The 22,276-nt window shown below is 43.5% G+C and overlaps 1 protein-coding gene across 12 annotated transcripts in view; it reads right to left on the bottom strand.

The window, feature by feature from the left end:
- Positions 1 to 22,276, bottom strand: part of Pde8b (phosphodiesterase 8B) — a 252,310-nt gene that overhangs the window by 214,617 nt on the left and 15,417 nt on the right. For 9 of the 12 annotated variants that reach the window (XM_063258377.1, XM_063258383.1, XM_063258379.1 and 6 more), the window contains exon 1: positions 8,460 to 8,944. The exons of 2 other annotated variants lie outside the window; for them this stretch is intronic. In XM_063258377.1, coding sequence (XP_063114447.1) covers positions 8,460 to 8,798 — 339 coding nt within the window. In that variant the 5' untranslated portion in view covers positions 8,799 to 8,944. Of the gene's footprint in view, positions 1 to 7,531; positions 7,607 to 8,459; positions 8,945 to 22,276 lie in introns of those variants that run through there. One more of the 12 variants, XM_063258388.1, reaches the window with a different exon arrangement.

Below are 22,276 nucleotides of genomic sequence, written 5' to 3'. Positions count from 1 at the left end.
AGAGTTCTTATAATTAATAAAAATACATACTGGAATATTTGTGGAAGGAATAGAAAGTAAGTGCCTTAATGAAATTAGCCACACTCCTATTTACGTCTAGGAAAAAGAGCACAGTGAAGTGAGGGCTGTTTGGCAGACAAACTAAGTCCCAACTGTGTGACCTTGACTCTGATGGGCCCCTTGAGCTAGCGAGCCTCACCTTCCCCATGAGCACCACACCACGGGGTTTACACACTCACCTGTGCCCTCTGCTTCCCAGGTTTCTAGGGCTCACCTGCAGTAACTATTCCTCTCTTAACTGCTCCCAGGAGGGCTCCCTGAGCTCTCACCTGCTTTGCCACCCTCTAATAAACCCTTTTGGTCTCAAAGGACACACGTTGGAAGAAACAAGTTCTAATTCAGTTTTATGTTTCTCTCAAGGCTATCGCTGTATCTCAGCCACCAGATGGGTTAGAAACTTCTTTGGCTAACCTAGAAACCTAAATGCCACCTATAACATTGTTTCCATATGCACATTCTTTCCCAATACCAATTAAGTGCCTTGAAAAGTTGTGTGTGTGTGCATGTGTATACGTGTGTGCGCGCGTGCGCGTATACATACCCTTGAGTATATGCTTGGAGGACTGTGGGGGAAGTGCTTGCCCCGTGTTGATGAAGCAGGTCCTCAGCTTCACTCCAGCTCTATCTAGAGGTCATTCTTCTGAGTGGCATGCTTTTTTGAAGGTGAGGGAAGACAGACTTCTAGCTCCACAAAAGGCTCAGTTTGAACCACTATTGGTGACTTGTTTTCCTCACAGCGACCCAGTTTCTCAGGCAAGATGGTGAAGGCATTTTTAAAAATGTAAATGGACAAGGACACGAGTGGAGTTGGCTGCTGGGTCCTCAATGGCCATCTCTCGTGTCCTCTTCTCTTCATTTGGCCATGGTTCTGGCTGTATGCTCTGTAAACAGGAAACCCAGTGGGGCCAGAAGCCCTACCCAGCCTGGACTCCTGCCATTCCCTTCCAAGTATGTGGTTCTAATGTCAAAAAATACACTTTTCATATGTTACTCTATATCATAGGCTGCTTTTGAAAAATCTCCATTGTATCTTACTACAAATTCCCAGAATTCACAGTTTTGTGACACACAGGCATCTGGGTCTCTGAAGCTAATCATGATATCTTCCGACCTAGGAGAAAACAGGTCTAGATTTACAGTGCAGCTTTTCCCAACAAGACCCTGCATCCAGCACCTGCTATGGCACCATACACAAACTGGCAGAGCACAGGTAAAACCACTCTGAGCACAATTCCAGACCCAGACAAACCAAAGAGTCTACCAAGAGCCTCCTCAGCTTACACCAGGGCCCTGAACAACACCTGCAACACAGGCTGCGGACAAGCAGCACCTCCTCTCCTGGTCTTCTAGTGGTTTCCAAATTTGCCCAATAACACAGCTCTATATAAATCCGGTTAGCTTAGTTGGCCAAATTGATCTACTCCAAAGTGTGTGATACATTTCTCAGAACAAAATTCTGTTTCAAAAATACCCAAAAACCAAAATCTCATTTTACTTATCAAAATAGGAATAATGGCAGTCACATGAATTTCAGCAGCTAACATCTCCACATATAGCAATTACAAAGTGCCAAGACTATGCTGAGTAAAAATAAGAATGTGAGCCCAGGCAGCTTGAATTTTGTGCATACTGTACATTCTCATCTCAAAGCAACACTCCACTCCAACCTATGGAAGCGGTGATGGTGGGCATGGACCTCAGAAAACCCCACTTTCAAGGCTACTGCCTCCCTCCCCCAACCTGCTGACAGCTTCTGCTCTAAGTAACTACATCTCAGCACCAGCTACAGATGGGCCAGTGGTAGAGTACCCATAGGTCCTGCTCCCAGCACACCTGGATCAAGTATGAGAGGCAATAAACTGAATGGTTAAGCCAGAGCCTTGCTATTACTGAGTTGCCCAGGATGGGTTTGAACTTGTGATCTTCCTGTTTCAGCACCCTAAAGTGCTGAGATTATGGGTATGTGCTGCCATGCAGTGCTCACAGATTCAGATAATCTTGCATCCACATTTAGCTCTCACTCTAGGCATTTTTTTCCACCTGCTAAACTTTTCTGTTCTCATTTAAAAATGAAAATAATCTGTAGCCACAAGAGTTCAGGTAAAATAATGTACACTAGGTGAAACAATGTATACAAAGTGTTTGGCTTTAGCAAAGATTTAAATGATACCTAGAGTCATTATATCCACCTTACTTACCTCCTGAAATTTATACACCATGTCTGAAAACTTGAATTACCTTAGAGACAAAAGGGAACACCACAAAACAATCTTTTTCCGACTGATGGATTATCCAAAAGCAAAATCGCTTCCTGATTTTTATTACAGCAACCACATACTTCTTAAGGCAAACTGTCAGCAACATAGGGTCATTCCACTCCAGGAACTATTCTTCCTGTGCACTGTCCCTAAGAAGAGAACAAGAGGGCCAGGAATTTAGCTCAGTGGCATAAGTGCCTGCCTGGCAAGCATGAAGTTGTGAATTAGATCCCTAGTACCACAAAACAAACAAACAAACAAAAACAGCAAGGGAGGAGATAAATAAAAATCCTTAATCAAAGCTGAATTTAACCCGCCAATAGGAGAGGAGGAGAAATGAGAGAGGGGCAGTCAAAAACCAATCCTAACCTAACACACACTACAACCTGTTAAAGAAGCAGCATTTTCTATAGGAACACTGTAACTACCAAGAACTTCACTGTGTCATCATTAAAAGCATGCAGTAGTAGGCCAGGTGCACAGCTCAGGGGAAACCTTGTTAGCCTAAGGGTGGCCCTGGGTTTGATCTCCAGCCTCATAAAACAAAAACTCCAGAACGCATTTTAATATTTTAAAGTATGTCCTAAACATACATACTGCATGGAAAACATCAGCTTACACACATGTAGAAGAGTTTGTTTCTTAAGCGTCCTGAGCCAGGGGGTCTGCAGACTCTCTGGAGGAGCAGTGCCTTCTCTCCCTACACTGATGCTCTGGGTTGAGAGTGAGAGGGGGCTGCATCCAAGAAGCAGCCCAGCAGGCGCTGCAGGTGAAGAGCAGGCTGCAGCCCAGGCTATGTTTACAGCAACAAGATCATTGGTTGTACTTTAGCACCATCAGACATCAAGCAGGAAATGTGAACAACGAATTAGGTGACTGTTTAAAATGTCACTGTTTCCAACAACTGTCAACAATGCCCATCTTGATCTTAGTCCATCAACACTGAGGCCTCTCCAGCAACAGTGAAGAGTACCAACAGTTTTCACAGACAGCCTTGGAAACGTGCTCAGGATCTGCCCCTGCAGGCCTGCTCTCCACCCTGCCCTGCACCCACAAAACCCTGATCAACACACTCCTTTCCCTCTTGTTTCTAGATATATTTGGCCAAAAGAAGCAGAGATAGGAGACCCTTGAAAGGGAGGACAATGGCAAGAAGGCACCTACTCTCTTTGCCCTCCCTGCCTCTGCAAGGGTCACGGAGCCAATCAATCCTACATTCCTCCTCACAGTCACATATGGAGCTCTTTTTGGCTTCTAGGGTAAAGGCTCCCTCCTTTTCTAGGCTGGAGGTTCTGCAGTACAGTGTTATTCCTTTATGCTGCCAGCCCATTTGAAGTAGTCCCTCAAAACTTGTTTTCAGCTGAAGTCTTTTGGGGGCAGAGTCTATTTCCCAGCCAGGCCGTGTCTGACACAGTGCACAGAAGGGATGGCTGGCTGGGCTGCCTCATCGAGGTGCCAGGTCACCTTTAGCCTGCTGGTGAGTTCCCAGTGCCTCCCACGGCTCTCAGCTCTTCACACACAGGACAGAGCCCCCCAGAGCAGAAATAGAAAACTTCTACTCCCAAGTCAGAAGACTCAAGCTGGTTTAGTAGCTGTTATCCTTGCAGAACTGCTGAATTCTAGATGTTCCTTGCCCACCTGGCCCCAAAGTACTTACCTGCTCCTGTCAACTCTGCTGGTTTTCTAAAACCTGGACTCTGTCAATCTCCTGATTCTATGGGGCTCATTCTCACCTTTCTTTTTAGATTCTTGGCCTGTACCCAGCACCAATACAGAGCCACAGCATCTGCCCTGCTCTCTCCCATTTGCTGTCATGCTGGTGCCTAAGCCCTGCCTCATGGTCACCAGGGTAGAATTTCAGTAGAAACTGTCTCACCTCTGAAAAGCCAGATGCTTATATTTCATCACTTTTGGGTTTAATGCCTTTTTTAATGGCGTCAAATGGAAGGATTATCTGATTTCCTTAAAAATTACTGTAACTACTAAAGAAAGCAGTAAAAAATAAGAAAACATGCCCACTGACTCAAATTAGTAGGTGGTAAAGTTGTGATAAAAATGTGCAATGACAAAAGATAAGCTTGGATCCACTTGAGCTTAATGAACTTTATGCTCCATTTTAAAACAAAAACTGATGGTAAAAGGACTTGCAAGAACTCGAGGCCAGGTGTAGTGACACATGTCTATAATCCCGGTACTCTGAAGGCTGAGGCAAGAGAATCACAAGTCAGCCTGGGCTACATAAGTGCGTTCAAGGCCACCTTCAACTATACTGCAAGACCCTGTTTCCAAAAACAAAAACAAACCAACTAAGGGGGAAAAAAAACTCCAAGAGCAGAAGACAAAATATGTATCCATGTCAAGTGACATCCAGCCTCACAATTTCTCAGGATGTAACGGGTTCCCTCCAGGGCAGAGACAGGGGAACAGCTACAATGGAAACACAAGACCAAGACACAGCAAACCTAAGAGATTCTTAAAAGAAATGACCTTCAAGATACCAAAGTAGATTAGTGATCCAGCACTCTCCCCACTTATAGATTTTCCAGCCAACTTCGGAGGCCCAGAGTTTGACTTCATAGATTGAGATGGTAGGTGTATCATATAAAAGTAGAAGTGAAAACAAAGTACTGTTTGTACCCCACACACAGGCAATGTCACACTATACTCTCCTAAAGGCGGCCTTACCTGCTTCATCTGGCCAGAAAAATAATTTAATTCACTTAAAAGCAGTGGTACTCAAAACATCATCCCCAGATCAGCAATACTAGCAACTTCTGGCAGCTCACTTGAAATTCCAACTCTCCAGCTGCCCTCAAGGTCTGCTAAAACACAAACCTTGGGAGTGGAGCCCAGCAGTTTGTATTTAACAACTCTTCCTGGGGACTTTGGTTTATGTTGAAGCTTGAGAATACTGACTTGGAAAACAAACACAAAACAACTTTAAAAAATAGTTACACCCATCCCTCAAAAAACTACTAATTACTATAATGTCAGAAAAGCACCTGTTTCTCTTCGTGATCTACAGTCAACTCAGGATTACCCTTTTGCGTGCTGTGGAGCAGATAAGGTACAAGTCAGTGATCACTGATTTAGACTCACCCTCTTACAAGAGATCAGCCTTCTTCCTAGGCTTTGCTTACCAAATCTCATGGATATTCCAGACTCCCAAGCACCCACAATCGAGTCTGGTGCAACTATTGGCTGAATGGATAAATGACCACAATGAATGGAGGAAAGAGAAGGCACTGGCAATGATGGTGATCAGCAGTTGTTTGGAAACTAACAGCATCCTATGCCTCATCTGCGAAACAGAGCATCAACGAGGGCTGCTGGCAACAGCTTGTATGAGAAAAGATTTTTAAGGATCCCTGGTTCTTCCCAGAGAAAGGTTCAACCAAGGATTTGTGAAGAATTCCAAAACTGGCACATTGTCAGGAGTGAGCATCCTGCAGGAATCTCCTACCAGAGTACTATTTTTAAAAAGGCAAGCAAGAGGGAGACAAATTGCTAAGAAGTTGCATTTTTACAGCAATTGAGAGACAAAACTAACTTCTTACCAGAAATGGAAACCCATGTGATATCACTGTACTGCATATGAATTATTAATATTTATAATCTTTTTTTGCCAATTAGGTATTCAAAAAGGTTCCTGTTGACATCATGTTTGACATCATAATGCTTCATCATTCTAAAAGCCTAATGAAATGAATTACTGCTAGAAAAAAAAGAGATCAAGCACACATTTTTGCACTCTGGGGAATTCCAGAGGCCAGGAGATAATGGGGATATGGTACATAATTAATGTACAAAATGGAGAAAAATTTTGAAACCCACCACCACCATATAAATAGGACCAAGGGGCAAAGATTTTATTTTTCTATTTAATGATTTTAGAAAGGGATGGAGAAACCATGTGGCTAGCACATATCTCAAACTTTTGAGGCAAAATAAGAATTATTCTAAAAAAGAATGAAAAAGTTTTTACAAAATGTCTCATCTGCAAAGGATACAGAACACATGAACTTTAAGACTGAAAACGACAAGATAACACTGAAGCACAGGCCTACAGTCCAGTATCAAATATTACAATATGTAGGGTAATTTTGTGATAAAATTCTGTATGCTTCAAATAACTCTGATCTAAAATTTAATTTCAAATGTCCAATTCCTGAGACTTATGCAATGCAAACCAGTGTTAACTCCTAAAGTAATAGTTGAGATGGGATGAATTGCATTTCTATTTGGGAATCTTGTTGATAAAGCAAAGTGAGTTAAATTACTTCCCTGGTATGTAAGCCAAGTAGCAATGAAATTTATAAAAATGTATACTAGCTGCTAATAATCAGCCGCCCTTCCCCCAACCCATCCCAGTTTTTACTGCACTGGTCTCTAAGTAGCCTCTTGAGGGAAGCATTAGAGCACAGAGAATGGGTTGACTCCCTTTTTTTCTTTCACTAAACAGAGTGGCAAGAGTTGCCAGGTACTAAAATGAGATCCTTGCTACTCTGAAGGGCAAAAATAGAGTTTCTCTTGAGCAACAAAAAACAAAACAAAGTACACAGAGTTCATGAGTGGCCACCTTTCTGTGCCACTGCTTCACATCTGCAAATTTCCTTTTCAATATTAAAAGAAATAGTCCTTATCATTAAAACCCCAATATATCCCAATTTAGTGCTGTTATTAAATACAACATTTTAATCCCTCGAGATTGTTTCTACAGCTAATTCAATGTGAAATAGTGGCAGGAGGTGGAGAAGGAGACAACAAAGACAAAGGACAGTCTTCAGGCCTCTATGACAAATGTGCAGCTGATAGACAATTATGTCACAAATCCAGATCTCTAGTTTTTGGGTATTCTGTTTTTATTTTTTAAGAAACTTATTTCTCGTACACAGTAGGCACACAATAAATAGTATTTTTATTCTAGTGGTATGATTATTATCAAAAATCGCTGCAACTAACAAATAAACATCAGTTAAGCTTCACATTGCAAATCCAAATGCTGTTTTTCCCTTAAAACCTCAGTTCATGAGAAGTGTTTGGTCTTCACTCGCAGCCGCCACAACACCAGCCTTCCTCAGGACCATCCTCCAGTCGAGACCAGCAGTCCCCTCACCCTTGGTCAACTCTTAGCCAAGGAACCATGGAATGGCTCCTGGTAACCTCGCTGTACAAAAGCTGGGTCCACCTAACGTCATGAGTCACAGACTTACCTTCTTTTCCCTCTGCACAGAGATGTGCCGCTGTCGTTCAGTTTACTATAAATAACAAAGCCCAGTGTCCAGACCAACACACTCATGCCTGTTTTGGATAGAACAGTGCTTTGAGAACTTATAGGAGGGCGCTAATGAAATAAACATTTTCATTTATCATTAAAAAATACCTAGTAGTTGCTTTAATCGGGTAAGCGTTCCGCTCTCCCCCACTGCCTTATAATTCCAGCCTTCTGAAAGACCAGACATCTGGACAGAATCTTCATCTTTAGGCAGCTGCACTGCACTGGTACCCAGGTCCCCTCGCTAGGGCTCAGCTGGTGATCTACACGCGGGGCTGGGAGCCCTCCATTTGTCAAGTGGCAGCCACCCCAGCGAAAGACTAAAGTGACAAACAACAGGTTCCACTCTGCTCCTCTTCCTAGTCCTTTGCTCTCTTGAAACATAAACAATCTCACTCATTCACAAATCCTGGTCTGGGATCCTGGGCCGAGGCTCCCTCCAGCCAGGCTAAGTTTGCCAGGTGAAACCCACCTGGGTGGGAGGCTCTATCTTACCGGGACCTGGGTCTGCACCTACTGGGCATGTAAACTCAGCTCAGGGCTCTGATCGCCCCATGCTCCCGGTGATACAGCCTACGCTCGGCCGCACCCCGAACCACTACCTTCCTCCCGCGGGGACACAGGCCAGCCCGCAGCGCCCCACCCGGGGCCCAGACGCGCCGAATCCCTCTCCTCGACCCCTGGGGGTCTTTTGCCACTAGCCTTTACTGGGCCCTCATCCTTCGCCCCAACGGAAGTAAACTCCTCCAGAGCCTCCGCCGCCGTCCCGCGCCCCCGCCTCACGGCCGCTCCCAGCCAAGGGAGCCCCCTACCAGGCGCAGCGGGCCAGACGGGGCGGGCGCCCCACGCGCGCGGGCGCCACCTACCTGCACGCTGGCGTAGCTGGTCTGGGTCTCGGCCTCCGCGCTGGCGCAGCAGTGGCTCCTCCGGCCGCGGCAGGTGGTCCCGGCGGGTGCTGCGGATCCCGCACTGCTGCCACTGCCCAGCTCGGCGCGGGCCCTGCGGACGCGGACGGCTCCAGGGGGTCCCAGCGCGCGGCCCGCGGGGACGGCGTCGGCGGCGTCGGTCTGCACGAAGAGGCCGTGCAGGGGCGCCGCGGGGCCCTGCGACACGCCGGAGGTCTGGCGAGGCGAGTTGGACTCGTCCGAGTCCCGGCAGTAGATCACGCCGCTCTGCGAGACGTGGATGCTGGGGGCGCAGCCCATCCCTCGGCCGGGCTCTCTCGCGCCCCGCGCCGCCTGGACCCCGCGCGTCCACGGCCACCTGCAGTGAGGGGGCGGCGGCGCAGGGACTGCGCGCCCCAAGCCTGCGGGGCCGCCGCTCCGTCGGACTCGCCTCGCAGCCCCCCGCCCAGCCTCCGGGGGCCACACGCGTCACCCCAACTTTCCCTGCCGGGCCATCGTCCTCCCGGAGCGAGAGAGCGCGCGCACACAGCGCCCCGCGCGCACCGGCGGCCGCCACCCTCCCCGCCGCGGCACCCCCAACGCGCTCCCCGCGCCGCCGCTTCCCTCCGCCTCTCTCGGCTCGGCCGCGTCGGGCTCCCGCGGCCACGGGCCAGGCGCCCGCCGGCAGCCTACGCCGTTTTCCCGCCGCCGCCAGAGCCCTCAGACTCCCTTGGTCTTCCTTAGGTGCCCCAGCTCCGCGGCCGCGGGCACCAGGCCTGGGCGCCCTCTCCTCCGCGCCGCTGCCCAGAGGCGTTGCCCCCTTTGTACCCCTCCCCACGTCGCCCCCTAGTGCCCGGCCCAGCTTCCCCATCGCGCTCGCCGAGGCCAGGCCCCTAAGGGCTGCGGACCCCGGAGACCCTCCGTTAAGTCTCTGGCTTCTCAGAACACATGTTCACAAGGCCCTGAGAGAAACGCCAGGACGCCTCTCTTCAGCCGGAGGGACCCCGCAGCCCAGACCCACCCAGCGGGCTTGCCACCTCTCCACACACTTGGGGAGCTGAGGAAAGGCCTGCTTTCCACAGGCCGGCCCTCTTTCCCTCGACCCCCAACAAGCCCCTTTCCCACAGGCGCTCTTAAAGCTGAAGAGCCCCCATTCCAGTGTCCTTGCCCTTGGAAATTCCTGCCAAGGAATGGGAAGCGCTGGCCAAGACTGAGGCTTGAACACCTAATTTCCTGTGGAAGATCCAAAAAGAAGCTGTGTACATGATCTCGCTTGCTCCCCCACCCCAACTGTCCTTTCTGCACAACACTAAACTGTCACCCCAAGTGCTACCCTATTAGGCCTCCCGGACTGTCAATGGCTCTTTCTCACGCTCAGGCCAGGCCACTCATGCCTTTCTTCACTCCCCTTAGTAAGGAGACTCAGTTGCTCTAGTGGAGAACCACAGCCTCAAGCTCCTGGGTCCTGCTTCCCCAGTGTGACATCCTGGCACAGCCCCTCCTGCCCACTTACAGCCATAGCAGCACAGAGAGGTAATAAGTTGGTGTAAGATGGTCTAAGATGACGACAAAAAACCAGTTTTAATGCAAAGGACAAAAAATAAATATGCAATCTGCAATACTGTCATCCTCTTCCTTTCTTTCTCGTTACCATTAACTCCTAGAGTGACTCTCATGAAGACCTCATATGATTTCTAACCTTCACAGAAGCAAGCTATCACCCTACTTCTAATTTCAAATATAAAGGAGAAGAGGCAACTTTATTCTTTTACTTCTGCTTTCTCATCTCAGTTCAGCTCTTTCTTCTTGCTGTTGTTTCAGAGACATGAAAAAGTCCATCTCCATAATGGACAAATTCTTCAAAGAATTTCTGCATAGGTTGGCTTCCCCAAGAAACAGATGGCAATGGTGTTTAGCAGGCAGAGGGTTTACTAGGAAATGCTCTTGGAAGCACAGGGGTGAGGGTGGGGTGACATTTGAGCAGAGGGCAAGAATGACCTCACCCCCTCCTGCATTCCTGCAGCTGGGGTGATGCTTCAGAGCCTCTTGACTTGGAGTTGGAGGATGGGCTTTGCACCACCCATCCCATGTGGATCAGCATTTATGTAAAGGCCACATCAGTGATCTTTGGTAAGATTTGGCCTTCTTCACCTTATAAAAGACTTGCACCTGCTGGCAGTGCTCCAAGCAGCTGGAAGAGCCAGTCAGTCCTTCCCTAGCGTCTCAGCTTCCCCTGTGGTTCCCTTGCACCCTGCCTGGGCACCATGCCTATTGGAACACCACATTAAATGATCAAGACAGATTTGGGGACGATAATTTATTTAAAACTAGGCCTGACAGCTACCATCTGCCCTACTTTCAAGGGACCACTTAAGAGCTGACCAAACATCCGTTAGATTATAAAAATACTAGTTTCCATCCAGTGCAATATCAATGGCAGGAATTCACCGTTCCAAAAGCATATCTGTGATTCTCTCCTGCATGCCCATTTGGGTCATTATCTTTCAGGGAGCTGCTGCCTATGCCAGCTTTAACATACTGAAATTTAGGGCCATGTTAATTCTTCAGCCACATGACTGCTTTTGCAGACTTTTCTCAAGAAATGTGGCTACTATAATGAAATTACCTAGAAGGTGGAGAGAGGCTCACTGAGACTTCTGCGACAAGATTATGACGGAACAGAAATTATGACCCATCTTCTGGTGGAGAACATTAGGAGCTGAATCATGAAGGTAAGGAGTCATTCAGAAACATTTAGGTTGAACTTTCTACATGAGAAAGGAAAAAAAATGCCTGGCTGTTTTTGTGGGATAATTGAACATTTTATCCTAGGACCAGTATCCTTTGTTCAATGTAGCATCTCCACAGGAATAAAAGACAAAAGGAGAAATGCACTAGATATACATGTTTCCTTCCATTTCCACAGCAGCCAAGGGCTCAGACAGTTTCCACTGCCAATTCTGGTTTAGCAAAAGGAAAAAATAATATATCCTTCTAATCTCCACAAGTATTCTCAGTGGGAATGTGCAACCTGGCCCTTTGCTGGAACAGATCTGATCACTGAAACTTGGAGAAGTGTGTAAATGGAGGAGAAATGATTTAACTGAAATAATCCCCTACCCCTTCCCTGCTTCATTCTGAAGCCTGAGTTGCTGCCTGTGTAAGTAACTTCTGAAGTGATTCCCATGTAACTACTTCAGTTTATTCCAGAATGAGAGCAAAATCTTTAAGTTCAGACAACTGAAGATATAATTTAGGCACAAATTACAGAAAAAGTTCAGAAAACCCAACATTACAAAAACTTTTTTTGATCAAGTGGGGAGAAATTCAACAACAATCTCCAAAAAACAAATCAAATGAAAGCAAACCAGATCAGAAATATATTTTTTAAAAAACTAAACCTCAGATAGGTCCAAGGTCAGCTGAATGGCTTTTATGTTTCATAATAATAATATTAAGTAAGAGCTTACTTCAAAATTATGACCCCAGAGGCATTGTAAGATCTTGAACAATTAAGATTCATTCCAACTCTAAAATGGTACAAATCTTCTAGAATTCCTCTAAAGAAGAAGAAAATGTGATTAATACATTTTGAATGGCTCTTAACCATAAAGGTTAGAACAATAGCAGCTGACTGAATGATTGTGAATAACCAAATATTTAATATACCAATCAACCTTACTTACAGAGCCTCCAAGTTCAGACCACGTTCCAAATGGTGAAGCTTATTGGAAATATAAGCCCTGACAAGCAAAATGATCCCAGCTTATTAGGCAGCCCAGCCCACTGGACAGAACACTGAACTCTGAGACAGAAGGTAAAACCTGGAAAGTAGGGCAGCCCCTCAGGGTAAGTCGCTTAACCTCTAGACCTCAGTTTCCTAGATAATCTCTAAATCATCAACACTCAAGATGCTATCCTCTTATTAAAAGTTATTTTTAATTTAGAGTTGTAGGACTTTTGAACTCAAATCAACAGCCCTAGAACATCAGAATCACCTACAGGAATCTGTCAGAAATACAGCAATTCCCTTGTCCCATCAAAGAGACTTGGCCTCAGGACATAAGGATTACTCCAGCATAGCCCTTTCAAAGAAAGTGAATCAAAGGGAGCCTTTCCACAGCCTCCAAAGCGGGAGACAGAAGGCTGGAGTTCTTCCAAATACTCCTGAGCCTCTCTGTGATGTCATGCGTGGCTGCCTCCTCCCTCTCACCTCTGCTCCAATCACATGGATCTCCTTGCTGTTTCCCCAGGACACCCACCATTTGCCAGGCACTGTCCCCTCTCCGTTCTGCAGTCACATGCATAGGCATGTGGCCATATTCCTCTATGCTCTGTTCAAATGTCCCCTACTCAGTGCTGCCTATCCGCAACTCCAATTAAAATCACACCGCACATCCCTTCATTGCTCTGCTGCCATTTCTAATCCACTTAGCCCACGTTTTTCCTTGTTTTATAACACTGCCCTCCAACATACTATATAACCAGCACTCCAGTCATTATCTGTTGCCACCAGAATGTACCTGTACAAAGATAGGGATTTTTTTTAACTTTCTTATTTACTGATGGATCTCATACTTTTAGAACAGTGCCTAACACATGCTCAAATATTGTTACATGAAGTAATGAATTCTTTTTTCCTTTTTTGTCTTTTTCATCTCTTAACTGTTACAATGCAACATTAAAGAGGCTGTTATGCTGTGGGCCAGGAGGAAGGGAAAGCACATGCACCCCTCCTGTGTAGTGGTAACTGTTGTGCTGGAGGAGAAACAGGAAGTGACCTTCCTGTGAGCCAGCTGCTATGTGGGCTGGGAAACAAGAAGAGCCAAGGCCTTCCCCATCTCTCATAAGCAACTGGCTAACTCAGAAGAACACAGACTGAGTTGATAGCAACTGAGGTACAAAAACAACTTAATGCTTCTATTGTTGAATTGACTTTGCAGTCCTAAAGCTGGTAGTCTGAGGATCTATTCAGAGGATAACAATACGCAATATAGCAATTATGGGGGATTTTCTTCTGTCTTGTTTTTGAAATTCAATAAGTTTCTCACTGTTTTGTTTTGCTCCATTTTACCATTTTGTTTTATTCAATGTTTTTTTATTGGTTTTATTCTGTTCTCTTTGTTTGATTTTATTGTATCTGATAGTATGGGCAGCAATTTTGAAGATAACAAGAGGCATTATGGTAGCAATGATTGATTTCCTACTATTCTGTCTTGAGGTCTTGTATCACTTTCACTGTTTTGTTTGATTGAATTTATTCTGTTTTGTTTTGTTCTCTTTTGTAAAAAGATTTTTTTTAAAAGATGCTATTATGTTAAGGCTTTCTTTTTTTAGTAGAGTTTTATGTTTTTAGATTTTAAAGTCAGTGAATCTCTTCTGGAAATCTTCCTTTTAGTCATAAAATAATTTGTACAGAGATGTTTGGGACAATACTATTAATTTTAAAATAGGAGATAATTAAAAACATCAAACACTTAAGGAATGGCTTAACAAATTACACTAGCATGTTAGACTATCACTAATTAAATGCATTTAGATTGAAGTATTAGGTTAACACAATATAGTTAGTATATACTGATGATTACAAATATGGAAAATTTGTATAATTATTGAAATTCATAAATAAACATAAAGTGATATTTAAAAGTACATAAAAATATAAGGAATAAATGTGATGTAAATTGTCTTTCCAAAATTTTTTAACATTTTCATTTATGATTTCAACTGATATTTTTCTCTTGAACAAGGTAGAAAATAGAAAAAGTTAAAGAAAGAAAAGAATCAGAGGGAAATACAAAATTACAGAGAGGAGGAACAAAGATGACAGATAGATAACAACTAGCTACAGAGACTCCCTGAGATAGTCAACATAGAATTCAACATAATACAGAGTGGGGAGCCCCAAACAGAGGGAGATGAATTCTCTCACCCCAAGAAGAAATTAAGGTGAGAAGAACCAGCCAAACATACAGTCCTGGTGCTATTATTGGAACAGCTAGATGTTCAGTGTTCCCACCACAGCAGGTGACTTGCCAAGCAATCCGAGGTCCCGCTGCTTCAACTCACTGGAGACACAGTTACATTGAGTTCAGAGGTCAGCAAGCCAAACACAGAGCTGAGATGGCAGGGTGCCAGCAAGGACCTGTGGTGAGTGAAGGGAGTGAAGCCATTCCACAGAAAGGGGTGCTCTGGCGGACGACATTCTGGGACCAGGCAGGACTGGCAAGTACAAGGGACTTCAGTCAATTCTTCCCTTCCCGAATGGGATTGGTGGAGTGTGCTAGGCCTGGGTCAGGCAACCAGGTTGAGACCCAATAGGTTATCCAAAATCAAGTCCCTATAGCAGTGGTGCACACTAAGCACACTAACCCAGTGAAGCCTCAGAAGTTTAACTGACCCAGAGGGAAGGTGGCACAAAGTAATATAGTGCAGGCTACAGCAGCTTGACTGACCCAGAGGTGAGGCAGCGCAAAGTAATACAGTGCAGACACAGCAGCTTGACTGATCCGGAGGGGAGGGGCCAGTATATGCTGTCCCTGTCTGCAACTCACTAGCACACTACAGTGGGAAGGGTCATCTAGCCAAAGCATTTCAGAAGAATTTAACCAACAAAAAAAAAAAAGAAACTGGGGCCTCCTGGAAGAAGCAAAAAAGATGGGAAGAGGAAGCAACAACAAAAAGTTCCCAGGTCCCAACCCTGAGAACATTGACCCAGAACAGGTAAATACAAAGGAGAATGAGGACAGTGAACATGCAATATCAGACACAGTGCCAGTGGACATGAAGAGATATATTCGGGACCTCATAGACGAGTTCAAAACTGAAATTATTTAGCCAAATAAAGCAAGATATAAGATTAATAAAAGAGATACTAAGCACCCCTCAAGCAGACATAGACAGAAGAAGGGAGGAACTCAAACAAAGGAGAGAACCATTTGATGAAGAATATAAAATTATAGAATACATGAAGCAGATTCAAAGAGACCACCAGGAAATTAAAAACTCTATGGAAAGATGGCAAATCAGCTTGAAAGAAACTAAGGATAGATTATCCAAACTGGAGGACAGTTTTGCAATGTGGGATTATGAAAGGGAAACCTTTTTAAAATAACAAGGAAATAAGCAGTAACAATACAAAGGCTAGAAGATGACAAGAGGATCTATAACTTGAGAATAAAAAATGTGAATGAAGAAGCAGGGGTACAAACAAAGGAACTACAAAGATTATTTACAGAAATAATTAAGGAAAACTTCCCAAACATAGGAAAAGGAAATGATATTCTGATCTATGAGGCATACAGAACTCCAGCCACCTACAACCAAAACAGAGCTACACCCAGGCATATAATAATCAAGATCCCAGAAATTCATTATAAGAACAGAATATTAAAACCTATTAGAGACAAGAAACAGATCACCTATAGAGGACAGCCCATAAGAATAATGGCAGACTTCTCAACACAAACCATCAAGTCAAGAAGAGCCTAGAGCAAAATATTCCAAGCCCTGAAAGAAAATAATCTTCAGCCCAGATTGATGTACCCTGATAAACTGTCTCTAGAAATTAATGGAGAAACAAGATGCTTCCAAGACAAAGAGGAACTTGGGAAATTTGCAACCACCAATCCAACTCTACAGAGAATACTGCAGGGCATTCTAGAGAGAGATAAAAGTACTAGGATTCCAGGAACAATAGCAGAGAGACTTCAATGAATGGAGCAGAAAACAGAATGAAGAAGATAAGCAGACAACTGATAACAAAAAAAGAACATAACAGAAATGAGGCAGAGAAGATTTTATTCAAAACTGATATGACTGGTAGTATGAAGTCTGAGAAATATAGGCAACTACACTGAAGATGACAAGACTCTACAATACACATTCTGGTTTGATAACTGCCAGTTTTTGAAGTTCTATACTACATACAAAGTTGTGCTTTTATTAATACTGTTATGTACTGATCTATTCAATTATACTATGTCTGATGATATACTCAATTCTATTACAGATAACAAGAGACAACACAGGAACCATGGTAGAACTCTTTGTATAATGGTCTTATATGTTTTTTTTCATTTCATGTGTTTATAGGAATATGTTTTGTTTTGCCTTGCTTTGTTTTGTTTCTCCCTCTAATATAGAAAGGATAGAAATACATGTTAAAACTCATGCATGTGTAGAATCTATAAACAGTTTATGAGAACTGAGCTTATGACACATGATGAAATGAACAGATACTTTGAAGAAAAAGAGACACTAAAGTACCCAGTGCTGATCATAGAGTGTCATGTTGTGAAATCCAGCAATACTATTATTCTTTGTTCCAAATGATTTTAACCTGCTTTAGTTTGTTTAATCTAAACATAAATGAAGATATGGATAATTGCATGTATGTTTAAGTGTATAGGATTGACAACCATGTTACTAAGTTTTTGTTGAACTGAACGGTTGAACAGAACTGTTTACAGTCTCGCTGTTTGAATTCCCACTTTACATGTTCCATTTTTGTATCTTGAACAACTATTTATAAAACGACAATAAGTAAACATCAACTAGTGATTTCTTACTGGTTTTTTTCTCTGAACATATGTATTATTTCTACCTATTTTCTGTTTTGTTTAGTCTTTCTTTAAATAAAATTTTAAAAAATACAAAATTACACACACAAAGACATGCAAGAGGCAAGAAGAAAGGAAAGGGGTAAAGTATTCCTAAAACGAGTTCACAGAAGCAACTCTTTAAAGAGAATAAAAGTGAGATGCATTTTTAATTTTAGTTTCATCACTTTTTGGATCTTTTGCCAAGTACCAAATAAAATCAAGGAGAAAACTTGGCCCACAGGACAATATTCTCTCATCAGTTGTAGAAAATGCAAATGAAGAAGAGGTATTTAACTAATATCTGGCTTCCTTAGGTCAACATCAGACATGGACTACACTGTGCTGGCTCTGCATCCACACTGTGCAAAACTGATCTTTCCTTTGCACCAAGAACACCCCAGGGAGGGACTGGCTCAGCCCCTAGGAGGGACTCTGGAGTGGTCTTTCTTCTCACCTTCAGAATTCTCCTGGAGCCAAACATCCAGCTACAAGGAATGGAACATTAATTTCCAAAAGCCTTGTAAATATATTTCACAAAAGCATCAGACATAAAAGGACACACAAATGGAACACAAGGTACAGTTCTATTCCAAAGGAACTTATAGAGCAGTATGTGAGATGAGGCTTACAAGAAATAACAGCTTAATACACAAATGTCAAGGCACGAGAACAAAAATCAACAGTACTATTGATTCCTTTGTGTTATGATAATTGGGGAAGGCTTTCTGGAGAAGGAAGCAGGTCAACTGGACCTTAACCAGATGATTTTTTCCCCAATACTGAATATTGAACCCAGGCCCCTGTATGTCTGAGGCAAGCACTCACCACTGAGCTGTATCTCCAGTCCAACCAGGGTGACTTTTTGGTCAAAGGAATTGCATGTGCAAAGGCAAAGACACACAGCTAATATTGGTGGAGTCAAAGGAAGAAGCAGATCAGAAAGCTAGATGGCAACTCCCAAGGCAGGGATGATAAAAATGGAAGAGAAAGAAAAAGATAAAAAGTGAAAGATACTAAAACTTGGACTGGGGTTTAGCTCAGCAGCATAAGTGCTTGCCTGGCAAGCACGAGGTCATGAGTTCAATCCCTGGTACCAAAAAAAGATACTGAAACTTCTGTACATAGTAAAAGTCACTCTAATTTATGCCACCTATAAGAACTGCCCCCTCCCCGTGAAAATCTAGATTTAGAAAACAAATTCATTGTATAGCAAAATAAATTTTTGTTTGTCATATGATTAAATGTTGGCTTGCTATGCACAGTAGATTGCAAGGTTTCTTAAATACTCTTAAATACCAGCCTTTAGGTATTCTAAGTTAGGGTACACATTATTTATTCACACCAATTTGTTAACATATTACAATACATAAAGCAAGACACAAGTACATTTGTTTCTAAACTTGAGTGAGATTTTCTAAATGCCTCTGAGGTAAGTTTTTTAGTTTCTAAGGAGAGCCTTCCCTCTCCAAGTGTACACTTTGCTAGGCACAGAACACATTCTGAAAGATATTGTCACACATACATTCGTTCACTCAATCAGCAAAATTCACTGAGTGTCTATTATGTGTCAGCTGCTAAATAAGCACTAGGGAACAAGACAGAAATAGTCCTTGTTTCCACTGAGTTTAGAATTTTTAGAGGGGTGGGAAGGAGAAACAAGCAATAGAGTTCCCAAGTGATCTGAAGATAATACTGGAATTTAAAATATCTTGATATGGTAGAGATTTAAGTAGGGTTACAGGAAGTTTTCTCAGAGGAGATAGACATTTAAGCTATGAGTTTCAGACAACTTTATCAAGGGGACTCATCATTCATGCCTTTGTCATCTGTCTACCCATCTCTCTACTCATCCATGGAATGAGAACACCGAGTACAACCATTGTCCCAAACACAAGAACTGAAATACTCAGTCCTTACCCTCAGACAATCCACTCAGGAACACAGACATACACACAAGAGAAGGTGCTAACATCTGCTTTGAAACAAAAATCCAAGCCCAGGGAAAAAGATCACAGTAGGTGGAAGTGATTGTCACTGATGAGAAAGTGTGGCTCCTGGAAGAAAGGGTAATATTGGAATAAGGAGAAAAGAGGACATTCCAGAAAGAATAATGTGCCTGAAGGCCTGGAGATAAGAACACTTGCCAGGTATTGAAGACCAATGAAGGAGATGACTCAGAATGCTCTGTGGTAAGTAAGAAAGACATTATTTTGGCTGACAAAGTAGCCTATTACCAGGGAACCAAATACTAGACTATGAAATTTGGCTAAAGGTGAGCTCTTGGGAATTACTTTAGTTTTTAATAAGACTGTAACTTAAAATGCTACTTTCTGAGATGAACATGGTTGTACATTCAAGGACTGATAAAGAGATGAAGGATCAATCAATAAGGAGCTCTAACAATCTAGAAATGGAGCAGAGGGAATTCTTAGGGGCTGAATTATATCCTCTCAATCCATATGCTGAAACCCAGCGTGTCTATACAGTGGTACCTCATCTCATGAACTTAATTCTTCCTATGATTCTGGTTGCAGAGAGTTAGGAATTACATTCCTGAACCCCAAGATACCACTGTATTGCGCTCTATTATCTTTAAAGAGGTAATTAGGTTTAAATGAAGTTACAAAGGTAGGGCCTTAATACAACATGACTGGTGTCCACAAAAGCAAAGAAAGACATCAGAACTGCACGTGTGCACATGATGGACATGGAACTCACAGAGCTATGGTGCCACTGGCACTCAGAAGAGGGCGTGGCCCTGCCAGCTGCCTGCCTTGCCCACACTGTGATCTTGGGGTTCCAGGCTCCAGACCATGAGAAAATAAAGTTCTGTCATTTCAGCCTCCCAGTGGATGGCATTTTGTGATGACAACCATAGCAAATTCATAAAGGAATATTTAGTAAGAGGAGTTTGTAAGAATAAAAAATAAATAAATAAATAAATAAATAAAAATAGTGCCATGGGAGATTCCATAGACTTAACTGAGAATGAATCCCTAAGACCCAGAGCCTGATTAAAGTGGATGACTAGGGAGTCAGTGATATCAAAAGTGGGGGCAGTTCTCCAGTTTGGACAGCTAGGACAAGGTGCATATGAGGATGGAGAGCACTCCTGGGGAAAAGGAGCCTTGTCCCATTTGCACTCTTTAGGGCCCAGAACTTGAGTCTGGAAACCAGAAAGTGTCCACCACCCTTACTGACCAGCACTGACACTGAATAAGAGACATGATGTCAAGAATCTCTTGACATCTCTTGACACCCACTGCTGGATCTCCAGTACTTACAACTAGAAACAATGCATGATCAGTATTTATTGAAAGACACATGAAGAGTATGATATGAAGCTTCATTTTGTCGACTTGACTGGATTGAGAGCTGTCTGGGGGATTAGTAAAGCATGGCCCTGGGTATAGGACTTTGCACACTATAGATGGTCCTTCATGTGTTCTTTTTTTGGTGCTGTTTCCCCTGCTCTGCTTCCTGGCCATCATGAATTAAGCAGCTTTACTTTGGCATTCTTTTCCACCATGATGTCCATGCCTTGGTGCTAAGACAAACATGGACCTTACCTTCAGAAACTGGGCCAAATTAAACCTCTCTTTCATGTTGTGGATGTTGAGTACTGTGTCCCAGTCACGGGTATGCTAACACAAAGAGGACAGTAGGATTGTAGTCCTCCTTGACAGCACGTAGCCCACACCTTCTGTGTATGGCTAAGGATGCTGTCTCTTTACCAAGTCTTCCTTGGGCTCCCCTATAGTCAGGTCCATATAGGGATGTTAGTTTCTTGCTTCATGTCAGAATTTTTAAAGTCAGCCTTACATACGTTTGCTTCAAGAACAGATTTTGAGCCTGGGGAGTTTACTTCTTCACTAGCTTCCAGTGCCTCAAGGCTGCCACTCAGCCTGAGGGTCTCACATTAGCACCTCCTATGTATCTTGCATCTTAATCCTCTCACTTTGGCTGCCTCAGTTGTGAAGAGAGGCACTCCAGAAGCCTACTGGTGGAAAGTCTCTTCCTTCTTGAAGTTTGACATTTGTTCTGCAGTGTGGCAGTTCCTATATTACACCATTAAACGTCTCCAAGGTAACAGTAGCTGGGGGGCATGACTGATTGCTTCTTCATGCCTCATATTGCATAGCTTATAATATCACAGACATAAATAAATTCAGTCACATGGTGGAACAGCTTTCCAGGTTCTCCACACTGGCAGCTATCAAACTTGAGCACATATCAGAGTGTGCCATCCATCTAAAACACAGATTGTGAGGCCTGAGAATGTCTATTTATCATTTGTTCCCACATGATACCAATGCCACTGAATTGGAGATCACACTTTACAAGTCATGGCTGTACACAAAGTAAGATATTGCAAAAGTAATGGCAAACAAAACCTTTATGATGTTTTCTGTTCTGTAACTCGTGCTTTAGCTTGAATCCTCATTAGCCAGAGGGATGGCACACAGCTCTGTCATCCGACAATTTACAAGTTATGGAAGGCTGTGGATTTCAGGGACATCTCCAGCCCTCCCCTAACCAGGTCAGGTTTCCATAGTCCTCACTCTGGCTGAGACCTGGGAGTGAGGATTAGCTCTGCAGAAGCCAGCTTGATATGTACATACACCAACAGAACCATATGCAGCTCCAGCAGAATATTTGAATTTTTTAAAATTAATACATAAGGGTCAAACTATCTTTTATGGACAATAAACAAAGTTCTAGGAAGCAGAGACCTGGCAGTTAAATCTGAGAAGGGAGGAAACAATGTGAATTCAATCCAGTATATGTACACAAAGCATGTAAAATTATTTTCAGAGTACGGGCTGAATAATAGTAAGAATGGCTATCATTTGGGGGACTATATTAGTCAGCTTTCCCACTGCACAACCCAACACCCAACACCCACAATTTAAAGAGGAGAGGTTTAATTTGCTCACACTTTTAGCTCATGGTCAGTGGGCTCCAGGGCAGAAACAGTATGATGGGAGGGTGTGGTAAAGCAAACCTAGTCAGTTCATTGCTTTCATGAAGCAGAGTAGGGAATCAGAGCCAGACTGGGAGTGGAACCAGACAGAGACTTCAAGGTCAGGTCTCTAAGACCCATGCAAAGAAGCAACCTCTACCAATCTCCAGGGCAGATCTCAAAACCAATCAAGCTGAAGCTTCACCCTAACTGCCACAAGATGGCTTACTATG

Source organism: Cavia porcellus, unplaced genomic scaffold (genome assembly GCF_034190915.1).
Source record: "Cavia porcellus strain 051 isolate PalLab524CR breed Dunkin Hartley unplaced genomic scaffold, mCavPor4.1 scaffold_11, whole genome shotgun sequence".
Lineage (NCBI taxonomy): Eukaryota > Metazoa > Chordata > Mammalia > Rodentia > Caviidae > Cavia > Cavia porcellus.
Note: the sequence above shows the minus strand (reverse complement) of the source record. Positions and strands in the feature narration are given on the sequence as shown.